Below are 14,363 nucleotides of genomic sequence, written 5' to 3'. Positions count from 1 at the left end.
GCACTGAGGTTGATTCGCACTGAGGTTGATTCGCACTCGGCTGCGCTGTCCAGCAGTGACGTAGCTGCCTGCGTATGCTTCACTCGCCCGACCGGGCGTTCACGGTTAAACTCTATCTTTTCTATGGGTACATATATTATGTTATTGGCATTAATGCCATCTGTTGAAGTCAGGCCATCCTGTCGGTAGCAGACATGAGCATGAATCTGTTCTACAATGTTGAACTTGCCAAGTGGACGAAGCCAGGCCGGGGTAGCATTTTTGTGGTTGTTCGAGCCACGTTGGTGGAGTAGCTTTTCTTTTTGTTCTTTTTGCCTTTTCCGGGGATTTTCCGCTGGCTGATGCGATCAATTCTGCTCTTTCGCGCGGCGCTCTAGGCTTGGACGAGGCTATCCAGAAGAACTTATAGTATGGAGTCAAATCAACATATGCGCGTCTGTAGCTGCTAGTATGCCAACCAGAGTCTGTGATATGTAGCTCCAGAGCATCCTGCCTCAGAGCGTATCGCATTTTAGATTACCCAGGATGACTCTTTATCTGTCAGAGTATCGCTTTGATGCACTTGAAATATCATATAGGTAGGAAAACATACTTAATGACTTTGGAGGCCCATAGTGCTCGAGAAACAGATTCTTTTGTGCCCACGTCAAGCCGGCCTGTTTCCCATCTTTTCCAATGGAGCTCCTTCGTCGAACGTCATGCAGTTGGTTCTGTAGCAGTGTAGAGAGTTGCAGGTATTAGGCATGGCCCATTGATAAATTGACGAAATCTGCCCGCAGGTTCCTCTATCATAGCGGAATTATCAGAAAGGTTGACTCACGGTTGAAGGCCACAGTGTGAAGGGGTTCTCTCTACACAGCGCATAATGTAAAACTTCTCTCTACGACGTCACTATCCACTATTCTCTGTGTAGTTCGGGCTTTTCATAGTGGGCTCAACCGCATCTATGGATCTGTGGCATATCTAAGTATGACCAGCCCATCTAATATTCAGTGCCATCTCTCATTCACGATGACCGACATACAAGACTTCAGTATTTATCTTAGGCTCTCGCAGAGTGTGAAAGTTGCACATGTACTATTAAACTATGATTTTGTTTCTGGATTATAGAGCAAGTTATCCTAGGACATGTTATACTATATCTGACTCGCTGACGCTCGTTTGGGCTCTCGTCTGACGTAAGAGACACGGGCGCCGGGACATGGACGACCATCGCCCGGCACTGTGATTGCTGTCAATGTTCCTTTCATGGTTCTCAATCCTATCAGAGTTATCCTAAATTCTCAAGTCGACCATTCGCAAGTAGTCTTCTTTCACTATATGTTGTTTTCGTGTTGTAGATAGTGATGTAAACGGCTTAAATTTTACCGCTACGACATATACCGCTCTCGTCTCCAGCCATGGAGCGCCAATGGGCGCTCACGCTTCTACTACATCGCGCCCAGCAAAGGTCTATGCAGTTGCAACTGAGTGTGCTTGATATAGCGGTCGCTGATAGTATCTATGATTCGCGCTAACTGTTAATCTACCAGCGTCCTTGCCAGTTGTGTCATGTAGCTCTTTAATTCGTGTTCCCTTCCAATGCATCGTTCTAGCCTATCTAGGTATCGAATGCACTAAGGAAGCCTCGTGCCCAAAGATTAAGAGAATAGACCTCTGCAGATTCATCGCCGCTCTGCTGCGCTTTCTCTGCGATGACGTGACTGCTGCGCACGTGCCCAACAAGCCTCCATTCACCTATCCACCTACTCAACTAAGGCTTCGTTATTAGACAACAATTCTTCTGGTATATATATTTTGAAATTCAGCAAATAGTCACTAACCAACCGCAAGATATTTCGGGCGGGCGGTTAGCTACCAGACATTAAATTGCTCCTCATCGTCAATCCTATCAAGTGTTCGAGCCTGATAGGGGTGATGTTTTTGTACTTTTTATTCTTTTTTTTTTTTAAAAAACTCAAATCCTAGTGTGTGCGTATCCAACGCGTATTGATATATTACTTTTGCGTTCATTTGGATACAACAACAACTACAGAGGACAAAAGGAATAGCGCGTGCAAGGTTTATTTTAGAGTAAGAGCTACACTCGCATACTCGTCACTCCATATGGATGAATCTTATATCTCGTCCTCCGTGCCTACCGGAATATCTCTCAGGGCATGAGCTTAGACTGAAACCCAAACTCAAAGCTCTCTGAGCCATGGCAACCCCTATCCACCTGCAGTAGAGGTAAAGTCAGCGGCAGCGCTTTCGAGTTGATACACACCCAGCTAGATGTCCCATTAAACTATACTTCTAGTCATAAGATGGTACAGGAGACGGTACCCTTGGGGTTCTCTGTGTTCGCCAGATGACAATATCATAGGGACCGATAGAGGAGTAATTGTTTTATGAAAGCTTGCTCGAGTAATGGTAGCGGTCCGGCGTGTGTCGTCACATTGCTACCTATCACCAAAGTGACTGTGAGTCAATTTTCAACAGGAACCTGTCAGATGCGACGCTAATCTGCTTTCATTCCTTGTCCATCTTCACGCGTTGTAGCAAGAACAGGTGCATCGCATGTTTGATCATTGTATTCCTATCGAACGTGCCATAGTCCTTATGGATTGGATCCAGTCTCTTCAAGTCCTCTCTAAGCACAGTTTAGTGGCACAACGATAAACAAGCCATTCAGACGTGATCCAAATCAACTGCATAGAGACGGGAAGACCATGACCTCTGCATCTAGTCTTTCATGTGGACATCATCGGTGCGTGCTGTGACCCCCTCTTCCGCTGAGGCTTGTGGCGCGACTTTCTAGTCATCCTTGCGACCGACATAGTGTCCCATGTACCAGCAAAGACCATAAGAATGATTGTACCCAAAATCCGGCATGCATTGCAGATCAAGAAAGTCAGCCCTATGGGCACCAACAATGAAACGCTCGAAGTGGATGACTGCGGCAGTCAAGAAAGCACTGTGTAGTGTTTTTGTGGCGTCGTTCTTCTTCTCGCGCTTGTAAACCTCCTCGACCGCCTCGATAAACTCCGGATCGGTAAAGCTTCCATGAAGTAGGCGACCATGGAGAGCGTTTAAGGTGGTTGCTTCAAGCAGGCTGTCATCTAGATGTGTCGCTGCATCGTAGAGGAAGATAAGAGCCATTAGCGTAGTGATGGAGACACTGAGCTCAGCGGCGTTGTCTGGCACGATTTGAGGTTGTTGCAAGCTTTGAGGCTTGGCGATGTTGACCTCTAATCCGTACCAGAAAATGCGTATATGTTCGACCACGAAGGGGTGTGCCCAGCGGAGACCGTCAAAGTCGAACACCAAGGGTACGCCCTCCTTAGTATCTGTTAGTATACCTCACTGATCGTAGCATTGCCATTCTTATTGATCTCACCTTGTGCTTCTTGTCTACCCACATCTTCATGTTCGCCGAGGTCAACGTGGCAAACGACGCGGGTATGCTCCACGCATATCCGTTTGCCATCAGGGCAAGGCTACCGTACTTGCTCTCTTGGAGGTGATGCCCCACGCTTCTGTAATCATTTAGTCACCGCGGTCGTCGCTTGTTGCACAGATCGAGTATGAGACTAACTTCCAGAGGACATCTTGCAGTGACCCCACTAAGCTGGGCAGTTCCCCAGACAACAGCACTGGATCGAGGTGTTTGCTCGCCCAGTCGACGAGATCCAATTTGTCCTCCATGTTGAGATCGTTGCTGCGGGCTGTCGATGGTGGTGATCTGCGGGGCGCGAGTTGGTGGCGGGGTGACGGTGCGAGCAGTTAGATAGTATTGTGCGTGCAAACGGAAGATTCATAGTCCGTAGCCCGTGACTACCTCATTCACCTGAGAGAGCCTGGCCAGTTGTTTACCGAGAATAGCCGCCGTATGCAGATTGTTTGAGAAGAAATCAGAATTCCTTCACTGCGGAAGGAACACGTGCCCATGAAACGCCTTAAAGCGCGACAAGTACGGTGGACGGCCCTCATAAGGAACATATGCCTTCAGCAAGACTACTTATACCTCATAGTACTAGCAAAACGAGCACGGGTCATTCAGAGCTTCCGAAACAGCAAGTCTGCGTTACAAAAATGGGCGCGTTCTCCGCTAACACCGCTTATCGTCACCCACTCTAGCTCTTTCACGCGACAGCCACGAAAGCCGCAGCCATACTCGCTACAAAAAAAACCTCTACCCATCTCTTGACGGCGTATAATACCCACACCTTCATGACTCAACGACTCTCAACCATGATGCCTGGAAACCTACTCGATCTACCTCCGGAGATGTTCCGCATGGTAATCGGAGAGCTAGTTACAGATACTGGAATTGCGCGTGCGTGGAAGTTGCGCGGGGTATGCCGTAAGTCAGACTTACTCTTTACCGACTTTCATTATTGCTGACATGAAGCAGGTACCTTCGCGGTCGAGATTCGCGATGAAATATTTGCTCGTCAACCTAGCGGCATCATCCGACGATCTTTGCACACAAACCTCGTCGGAAAGAATATTGGATTCTGGCTTAGCAACATCATGAAGACCTCCCTGAAAGCCGATGGGGCTTTGATGTACAAGGTTAAGGAGCTTCTGGACTACATCGTAAAGCTGCTTAGCATCACCGATGAGGAGAAGCGTCGGATATGCGCTCAGAAGCTATTCACAGGTCTAACCTGGAATTTCACTCCTTGGGAGATCGATAGGCTTGTCTGGACCGACAGACGCCCCAAGAACTCCACCTGGAATAATGACTTCCAAAACAAGTTAAGCTTACTCCTAGGACCGATAACAACTGAGCAGAAACTCTCTGCAGCTATAAGCGTAGGCTCAGGTGCTACCATTACCGCGCATTTTCAGCCTAACCTTGATACGACGGGTACGGTTTTTGGCAAGCCTTTAAGTATCGCCACCTTCCAAGGCGACCAAGCACTGATCCATACTCTGATCGGCTGTTACGGAGGATTCCCAAACATCTTGCGTATCGACCTTGCAGAAGCCATCTCTATAGCCGTTCAAGTGGACAACATCGCCATGTTCCATGCTCTCCTTGGCTATTGGGATCCCGTGAAAGGCACTCGAGCCAACCAGAAGCGGTGCATCCAAAATTGGCTAGCACACGCAGCTCGACAGAACTCGATACCGATGATTGACGCTATCCTCGCCGTTAAAAAGCATCGAGGTCCTCTGATCCGTATAGAAGTCGAAGCAATCTGCCAGAATTGCAGTGCCATTACCGCTCAGCACTACCTCAACAATGGTAGTATGGATCCGGACATAACGTGGACGAACAGCTCGCCTCTGCTCATAGCAACTAAGCGCAAGGACCTAGACATGATCAAGGCAATGCTCGAAGCAGGCGCCGATATGGACAAAGCAGCTGGAGATAATACTACCGCACTGTACGTCGCTTGTCGGGATTATGACTATACAACCGCAAGATACTTGCTGGATCAGGGCGCAGACTCCGATCTTTTGAAGTGGCCCGACAGGAGAGGAACGGCATGGAATTTCTACCATAGAAGGATCATTGGTCATCCGAACTCTGCGGGCAATGGCTTCCGCTGAAGCTTCTCAGAGTGCAAGGGAGGACAAAGATGGATACGCTTGCCTGGAATATCTTGTTTTGGGGTATTTGCTGCGTCCGAGGCGTTCCGGGATGCGGTTGTCTTTCTGATGAATGTTGGTTCACGATACTGGTGGAGCGTGCACGACCCTGATGGGACCAATACACGCGTAGGCAATGACACAAGACCAACCACTGTTGGTAGGCAAGTGAATATTCGGTACATTTCTCTGACTATGGAAGCTAGCTTCAGTAGCGTAGCGACATTCATGTATGATATGTGGCAACAATGAGTGGATGCAGCAGACCTGCAGCACTTGAGAGGTGATGTTCGATCTATTACACGCAACTCATAAGACAGAAAGCCGATATAGAAGGTTACCTTGTGCATATGCATGGCGCTTTGGCCGACGATGCCGGAAATCACCCGGTCGTAGGCTACCGCGTGCCTTCCCTTTTGGTGAACAATTCACCAAGGCGGGTGCAATCGGCCTTCCCTCACCCCGAACCGCTGCGTCGCGCCTTCACCACATGGGCACGATTCCTTTCACGTGACAGTCACGCTGCCAAGTGCAGTCCACCCCTTCCGCTTTCAACACCCGCAAGCCAATGACATAAGGCGAGTATACAGGTACGTCACACGCAAGCCGCTTTGCGTTCCGATTAGACGCACGAAAACACGCGTTCACCCTTTGCGGCGACTGATAAACAAGGAAGCATAGTCTTCGCGACGGCAAGCGACTGGCCTTCAAGCGGCTGCCGCATACAAGAACCGCTCTATTCTGTCTACCTCGGTACGATCGTCCAAAGACACCTCCATGATAGCAATCTGACGATAAGAACAGAACCAGGAACGGGGTTGCAGTCACAGCTTTATCGAGCGCTTCCGATCGCCTGCTCGTCAAGTCGACCACCACACATCAGAGAGCGGCTAAGTATAGCGCGAAGCCAGGCAGGCATTGCGTGTATCAATCGCGGCGCATCAATCCTGGCGCATCAATCGCGATGCCTCAAGATCTTCTCGACCTGCCACCGGAGGTCTTCCAGCGTGTTGTCCATGAGCTTGTTTCCGATGTCGGAGTCGTCGAAGCCTGGAAATTGCGTGGCGTCTGCCGTAAGTGGCAGCTCGACATCTGTCTAACCCAACCTTTTCGCGGTGCTGATAGGAGTCAGGTACCTTCGCAGCCGAAATACATCATGATATCTTCGCTCACCAACCCAAAGAAATACTCTTGGCGTCTATGGATACGTCCGAACACATGAAGATCTTCCAGAACAATCTTACTGTGTATCTGCGCAACCGATTGAATAAGCGTCTTGATGCCAACGGCATGCTTGTGTCTAAAATCCAAGAACTATGGGATTACCCGACGGAGACACTGCACATTCAAGATTTCCAAAAGCGTCAAGAATGCGCAGCGCGACTCATCGAAGGCATTGTATCTGATCCCGATCCGCTGTATTGGATGGCTTTCATATGGGACGAACAGCTTTGGCCTCACAGGCACAACCATGCGGATGCATATATGGTTCCCGCGACGGCTGCCGACAAACTCATTGCAGTCGTAGCAGTAGGAGAACATGATCTCATTCCAGGGCTCTTCGAACTTCCCGAGAATGGAGATTATACGATGTTTAGCCGTCCATTGGTCATTGCAACCGGGAATAGGGACACCGAGATGGTCCGGACCCTCATCAGTTGCTACAAGAAGCTCCATCCTAAGAACAACACGCACCCAGATATAGTCGATGCCATCGACTCAGCCATCCAAATTGGCAACGTAGACGCGCTTGAGCTCCTCATTCAAACCTGCAGATCATGGGGCCACTGTTACTATTCCGAGAAGAGGGCTTACCGAGGTTGGATGCAATGTTCCATTATTCACGATTCTGTGGCATCGCTGGATACTGTCATCGAGAACAGAGGTGGCCGCAAGGGGATGCTGACGCAGGAGGTTGTCAAGTTAATTTGTCGCTCTGGAAAGGACACGATGATCAATCATTACATCGAGAAGGGCCTACTGGATGTGAACAAGGTATACAGTCACACATCGCCTCTTATTATCGCGACGCACGCTGGCAACGTTAGAACTATGGCCACTTTGATCTCTGCAGGCGCCGACGTTGATAAGGCTACCAGCGACGGAACAACTCCACTCTTCATCGCTTCAAAGAAGCACAGGAAGGGTGCAATGAACTATCTGCTGGATAACGGCGCAAATACCGACACGGACAATTGGCCAGAGTGTCCAAAAGACGCTGCTAGAAATTTTCTCCGACAAAAATTGTCGTTATGAGCTGCTGCCCAGGCCGAAACCTCAAAGTCCCGCAAGTCAGGGTCGTGAAATCGAAGTGCCGGAAGGGATGGACGAAGAATGGTGAGCGGAAGGTAAGCGAAGCCACACTGGTCGTGTGAAATCTGCTTACTCGCCCAGCAGGACATAACATGCTTCTTTTGTCTCTTTAGGCGCATGTTCACCACAACATCAGATGAAAGGGGGAACGGGCCTTTGCGTATAGTTCAAGACACGCGATATCGCAGGATTGAAAATAATAAGGTGGGTAAATGCGCGACTGCACGATGTCGTGGATTGCATCTTTCTAGATCGTGCTGGTGTCTTTGATAAGAGATCAACGCCTAGGTATTGCTGAGCTCATACGGCATGCTAGAGCAAATGTCCAGCATGAGGAAATTCTGGGATCATAGCACAGTTGGGGAAGTATTCACAGCGTGCATTCTACATCGAAAGGGCTGAGGTTGACCTGGAGACCGGGATCTATCCCACTTGCTCTAGTTCGATAGCCTCGGAAAAGAATGGTAATGCCGCTTATTGCTGTCATACCCACGATTTTGAAAAGGTTGCCTCGCTTGATGATGCTTAACCCGAGTCGTATCACCTGGTACCCCAATCGCTCCCGTGTTAGGACTCCCGTGTTAGGCATGTTACTTGTAGAACTGTGCGGCCTCCTCCTCAGTAACATCACTCGCGAAGCACCTCTTCCGATCAATCAGCCCATACTTGCTGCCCCTCACCTTCCACCACATCTCCCTCCTATCACCGCCCAACTTTCCTCCAAGTAACTCCCCCTTCAGCTCTCTCGCGAATACATTCCATATCTCTGGTTCCTCGAGCTCCGTGAGCTCGTCCCTCATCACGCGCAGCGCCTCGAGCGCACGACCGTATGCACTATCGCCGACAGAATTGCGGATGAGGGTACGTATCTGGGTGGCCATTGCATCAGCAGCTTCCTGAATGGCATCGAGGTCATCGGTAACAGCAAGAGCTTGCTTGAAGGAGGGAATAAGATTATTAGAATCGATCTTAACGCGCTTAGGGTTGCCGAGGAGGGCATCGATGTCGAGACCGGAGAGGGGTTTGTCGCGGTCGGCGCGGGAGCGTTTGCCCCGCCCTTTGGACTTGGGTGGGACTTTCTTGACGTCCGCAGCTTGCTTGAGTGTCTTGAGCTGCGCTTCTGTTTGCTGCAGCAGATCTGAAGGCGGTTCTGAGAATCGAGTGAGGATCTGCGGAGGATCCGGTAGAGGTAGTGTGGGATCTGAGTGGGTTGCTCGCCAGCGGATGATCTGATTTACGCGGTGAAGCAGGGGAGAGTATGAGTCTTCGATCTTCGCATACTCTGTTGGTTCACCCTCATCATCTTTGTCGTACTCAGAGAGGTCCAGCGCGTCTACGTAGTCGCTCATTGCTTGCGTGAGTTCCGCGTTAGGCAGGTCCTTGTGCTCTGTGATGGTCTTGCCGGAAATTGTAAGCTTCTTGTCTAGCGGGGGAAACTTGTAGCGGCGCATGTCTTCCTCGAAGGGCAGTTCGGCTTCCACTAGAGCTTCATAGGCAGGCGTAATGTGGGGAACCATAACAATCAGCAGAGGTGCCTTATCCTGCTTAGCGACCAGACGCGCAACGGCGTAGCACTCCGCTTCGTATAATGCGTGGATAAAGGAAGATAGTGCAAGCTGCGCCTGCGTGTTCGTCTTTTGTGGAACGATGAAGTTGGTTCGCGACATGGGAAGGAACCGTTCGAACTCTTCTGCCCTAATGAAGCCAAGGAGTTGCAATGATGAATCGTTCTCGAGCTTCACCACATTCGCGTCTGATTCACTGATATGGACTGCTGTGCGGCCATACTCGAAGCCTCGTTCCAGATCGTCCGGTTCAACGTTCATCTTCTCGCCGGGCTCGTCGGGATTGTCGACTTGATATACGCGCTGATTGCGTACCGCGGAGAGCTGGCCGTCCATCGGGTGGTCGTCGTCTCCGACTACAGTATTGGAAGATTGAGCGCTAGCTCCAACGCCTCCCAAGTCTGTTCGTACAACAAATGAACTTGCGGTTGGCGGCTTCGCGGGCATGATGCAAGGATACCGTTCAACATCGATGGTGATTGTTGTGTCGTAAGTCTGGCTGTCTCCAAGTGTAAGCGTGCCTCTATAGCTGGGAGTAGGCCGAGTATCCTTGATGCGTGGAATTGCTAGCTGTTCGATGGCTTCTGCAAGAGTGCCGAAGTTGCCGTCGCATTGGTCTACGAATTCTTTGAGGGTCGTCTCGTTGTCCTCCTTTTGCCAGATTAGTGCGATGGCTCAACGTCAACCGGTACTCCTACCTTATGAGCGTCCTTATCTTCTTCTTTATAGCCGCTATCTGGGTCGTCAAAGTCGACGCCGCTATGCACATTAGCGCGTAGATCGTAAGCACCTAGCAATACTTACAGTAACACTACCTCAACCGGTGGATCATAGTCTTTGAGCTTGCTTGTAATCTGCCCGAGATCACTAGTGTCTAGTGACCCCGTACCATCCGTAACAATGATTATTCGGCGATCAAACTTGAGAGGCTTCCCTGTTGTACCGGTTGTTGCGGCATCGATCTGCTGTACTGCAACCGCGACAGCAGACATTACTGACACAATAAGTACAATTCTTGAAGTCAGGCGACTACATACCATCTCCGTTATCAGTTGAGCTAGGCTTCACCTTCCCTTGCAGACCTCGGATGTCCGGCAGAAGCCATCTAATCTAATTAGCGATCTTTACTACATGGTCACGTGGTACACCTACTGTTTCAGTGGTGAGAAGACCGTGATGTTCTCGTAGCCATCTTCTACAGGCATGACGCCCGCAAGATCGCTGTCTATGAGCACTAGCATTAGTAGACTGTACCATCATAGGTCTAGTCTTTGTAAATACCATCTGTTCGAACTCCAATCACGCTCATCAAAGCAGTTTTCCTTCCTGTAGCGACCTAGGCAATGTCAATATCTGCAGTCCGGATATGAGGCTCCAGCGCACACTTACGGTCGTGGTAATCTTGTCCCATACATACTCCATCGCCCAATCAAGATCCGACACTTCTCTTCCATGCCGTTTCCTGCCCATCGACGCGCCCAAGTCGACAATATACACCGTCGCTTCTTTGCCAGCCATCTTGAACGCGAGAAAACAGAAAGGAAGGGGAGTGAGGGATGGAGGAGCGTTTGCGCGCGTTGACAATGATGATGGTAGAGGCGAGGTTCAGGCAAACGTGCACGGACCAGCAACCTTGGAACGCGGGCGCGCGCCGCAGCAGCGCGGGCTCAGGTGACAGCTAAACCGCGTTTGAATGAATGCCTATTCGTGCCTGGGATGTTACAACTTCGAGTGATGTGCGCTCCAGATCTGGTTCTGCATGCTCACGTGTATTTACACTTGTCACATCGTTACGGCGATCAGTCGCTCGGACGGTAGGACAGAATTCACTCTTAACCGATACATCCCCGGGACACAAAGTGTGAGCCAAGAATAGACGAAGCATCATCGCAGATGTATCCAAGTGTTCGTTGACAGATCTGGTACCGGATTCCGCCTGTAGCCCGCAATCTCCGAACGATTAGCGTGTCGGTCTTCTCGGTCTTCTCGCTAAATTGAATTCAGCGACCACCCATTTTACTCGGTCTATCCTCCCTCATCGCTCAATTCTTCTTTAATCACCACATCACGCTGGCGCGCATCGAATTCATATTCCCCATTTTCGGCACGTGTTAGTTGGGCAACCTTGGAAAGCGGTTGTCCGAGTCAGACTAGTCTACCATGGGCGATAAAATCCCGGCTGTGCACCATGCCGACACAGACGGCGCAGGCCCTGTTCGAAGAAGAAGACCGGCACTTTCGTGTGTAGAATGTAGGAAACGCAAAGTCAAATGCGATCGCGCAAAACCCTGTGGACCATGCACACGAATACAATCGGTGACATGCACCTATAGACCACACCCGTGGAACAGTAAGCTTCCACCAGTACTCCAGACTACCATTTCAAGCTGATCACGCATGTCGGTAGACGAGCGTCGATCACCGATCGAAGGACCGATAGCAGCGACCTCAAGCGGCGCATCTACTAATGACGATTCCCGTTCGGCTACGTCTCTGCGCAGCAATCCGAGTCACGGTGACTCGGAGAAGAAAGACGAGACTATACAGCACCTGATTGACCGCGTCCGGCAGCTCGAGTCGACATTGGAGACGTCTTCCCATTCTACACTATCTAAGAGTAGCGCACAAGCAGACCCCACCGTCGCCCAGTCTGGCCCAAGCCATTTCGTGAAATCCAAGTTCTATGGGGAGAGCCACTGGGTCAATGTTCTGGAACCGGTAAATAGCATGAAATCCCTTCGATAAAGCATGCTTATTTATTTAGTACGACGCACTTGGGCACTCCAACGTCTCTGTCAACACGAGCACCAACAGGACAGAAGTCAATGAGACTTCCGAACTGTACACCACCGTAGCAGAGTGTAAGCGCATGTCCCGTACGATAAAAGCATCCCGGATCATGCAGCCGTCAATCCTGCGCGATGTGCAAGAGTTTATCCCATCCAGGCATGTTTGTGATCAGCTTGTCCAGGGCTACTTGCGCACCTTCGAAGGAGTACTTCGGATATTGCATATCCCATCCTTCATGAAAGAGTATGAGGCATTTTGGATAAACCCTACTGCTGCAGTACCTTCGGTACTATTGAGAATACTCCTTGTCTGCGCTATTGGTGTAGTGTTCTATACTGGGGAAGAACAGCCACGGCTGCGAGCCGACTGCACCAAGTGGCTTCAGGCTGCAGAATCTTGGCTCAGTGCACCTCATGCAAAGTCACGCTTCAACCTGGCCGGCACACAGATACAAATCCTGATATTGCTTGCTAGAGAAATCTGTGCCGTGGATGGGGATCTAATTTGTGAGTGGAACATTAGATGCATGGCTTGGTCTTCGTTGCGATGGGAAAACCTTCTATCGCTTGATTAAGACCCATTCTCGATGTCACTCCCCGCTTGGTCGGCTTTTACTGACCTTGTATCCGTGCCATAGGGGTGCCCGGGGGACGATTACTCAGAGGCGCCATGCACCTAGGTCTTCATCGCGATCCGAGCCACATTGGGAAGATGTCGGTATTCCATGCTGAGATGCGCCGTCGCCTGTGGGCCACGATAATGGAAATGACGGTACAGAGTAGCCTGGACATGGGTATGCCGCCGATGATATCGCCAGACGATTACGACACGCTTCCGCCCAGCAATGTCAACGATGAGGAACTCACGGAGGCCGACACTGTTCCTCTGCAACCTAAACCTCTAAAGGAATATACACAGTGCTCGATGCAGATTGCGTTCTACGAAACTTTGCCGCTCCGGCTAGAGATCTGTCGCTTGATCAACTCACTTCACTTCTCACTGTCGTATGATGAGGCGATCAGACTCGGAGCGGACATGCTTGCCGCATGTCGCGAGAAGTTGACATTCGTGCAGTCGTTCTTGGGCTCTTCCACCCCACATTCGCCGAATATCTTCCAAGTAAAGCTCTTCGATACGTTTATGCGACGATTCTTTCTATGTCTGCACCGCCCGTTCTACACCCGCTCAGCCCACGATCCCCGATTCTACTACTCCCGCAAAGTATGCCTGGACGCATCCATCATGATCGCCAGGCCAACAGCGAATCCCACCGAAGGCGAAGAAGAAGATGACTGGAACCGGTTGACATATCGATGCGTCGGCTTTGTCAAGTCATTCATCCTCCACAGCATGTCCACGATCTACTTTGAACTCACGTCGCGACTGGAGGACGAGCAGGATACGTTGCTTACGGTGCCCATCACTATCTCACCGTCGTCTTCGCGCCCGTACGTCCCTTTAGAATTACAACCTTACTACAATGCTTTAGTCTTCGCGCGCTTTGCCACCGAAAAGCGTCTCTGCAACGGGGATGTCAATGCGAAAGGCTACATCTGGTTCTGTGCCGCAGTCGCTCGAGTCGACGCTCTTCTCTCCCGCACTGATCCCGGTGCCGCCGTCCTTTCCGCTTCGAAAAAGGCTGTAAGCGATACCGCCGTCTTCATGCGGGAGGCGTATTTTGCGGAGCAGGGGAAACATATTGATCTCTCGCAACCGTATCCATATGCAGGGAAGGATCACGGAAGAGGCGATGGTGTGGACGATGTTACAGGCACGCCGCGCGATTTAGAGGAGCAAAGTCGGCTTGGTGATAGTTTTGACGGCGTTGAAGGGGACCTTGGTCAAGACATGGACTGGGAGAGATTGATGCGGGATGAGAGTCTGGATATCGGGTGGGGAGACGTGGGTGATCCGCAAGGCTGGTTCGGTAAGTGATTCCCTAAATGCGAGATAGGCATCTCCGCTGACTTCACACTAGGCTGGGGCTGGGACGCGCCGATGTAGCAGGGGTTTGCAAAGGTTCAAAGCACAATGGTCTCCACTCTCAGCATGTACAAGTAGATGACTTGGGCCTCCATGGTTCAACATTGCTGCGCCGCCTAAGCGTCGTAC

The 14,363-nt window shown here is 50.5% G+C and overlaps 5 protein-coding genes across 5 annotated transcripts; 3 read left to right on the top strand and 2 right to left on the bottom strand.

The window, feature by feature from the left end:
• Nucleotides 1–2,796: 2,796 nt before the first annotated feature.
• N0V89_001383 (uncharacterized protein) lies at nt 2,797–3,687 on the bottom strand (the record flags this gene model as incomplete). The annotated part of the gene is made up of 3 exons (XM_056210196.1): nt 2,797–3,321; nt 3,380–3,518; nt 3,578–3,687. 3 exons carry the CDS (start codon nt 3,685–3,687, stop codon nt 2,797–2,799), a joined length of 774 nt encoding a protein of 257 aa, XP_056077018.1.
• A 546-nt stretch (nt 3,688–4,233) lies between these two features.
• On the top strand, nt 4,234–5,544 carry N0V89_001382 (uncharacterized protein; the record flags this gene model as incomplete). The annotated part of the gene is made up of 2 exons (XM_056210195.1): nt 4,234–4,345; nt 4,397–5,544. 2 exons carry the CDS (start codon nt 4,234–4,236, stop codon nt 5,542–5,544), a joined length of 1,260 nt encoding a protein of 419 aa, XP_056077017.1.
• Nucleotides 5,545–6,547: 1,003 nt separating this feature from the next.
• N0V89_001381 (uncharacterized protein) lies at nt 6,548–7,839 on the top strand (the record flags this gene model as incomplete). Its single annotated transcript, XM_056210194.1, has 2 exons — nt 6,548–6,656; nt 6,716–7,839. 2 exons carry the CDS (start codon nt 6,548–6,550, stop codon nt 7,837–7,839), a joined length of 1,233 nt encoding a protein of 410 aa, XP_056077016.1.
• Nucleotides 7,840–8,486: 647 nt separating this feature from the next.
• On the bottom strand, nt 8,487–10,979 carry YKU80 (ATP-dependent DNA helicase yku80; the record flags this gene model as incomplete). The annotated part of the gene is made up of 7 exons (XM_056210193.1): nt 8,487–10,112; nt 10,160–10,220; nt 10,266–10,455; nt 10,499–10,566; nt 10,614–10,686; nt 10,743–10,797; nt 10,851–10,979. 7 exons carry the CDS (start codon nt 10,977–10,979, stop codon nt 8,487–8,489), a joined length of 2,202 nt encoding a protein of 733 aa, XP_056077015.1.
• A 1,941-nt stretch (nt 10,980–12,920) lies between these two features.
• On the top strand, nt 12,921–14,255 carry N0V89_001379 (uncharacterized protein; the record flags this gene model as incomplete). Its single annotated transcript, XM_056210192.1, has 2 exons — nt 12,921–14,178; nt 14,206–14,255. The coding sequence occupies 2 exons, from the start codon at nt 12,921–12,923 to the stop codon at nt 14,253–14,255; spliced, it is 1,308 nt and encodes a 435-aa protein (XP_056077014.1).
• Between the last annotated feature and the right edge of the window lie 108 nt (nt 14,256–14,363).

Source organism: Didymosphaeria variabile, assembly GCF_027946475.1.
Source record: "Didymosphaeria variabile strain IMI 356815 chromosome Unknown scaffold_1, whole genome shotgun sequence".
In the NCBI taxonomy this organism is placed as follows: Eukaryota; Fungi; Ascomycota; class Dothideomycetes; order Pleosporales; family Didymosphaeriaceae; genus Didymosphaeria; species Didymosphaeria variabile.
This window is presented reverse-complemented; position numbering and strand designations above follow the sequence as displayed.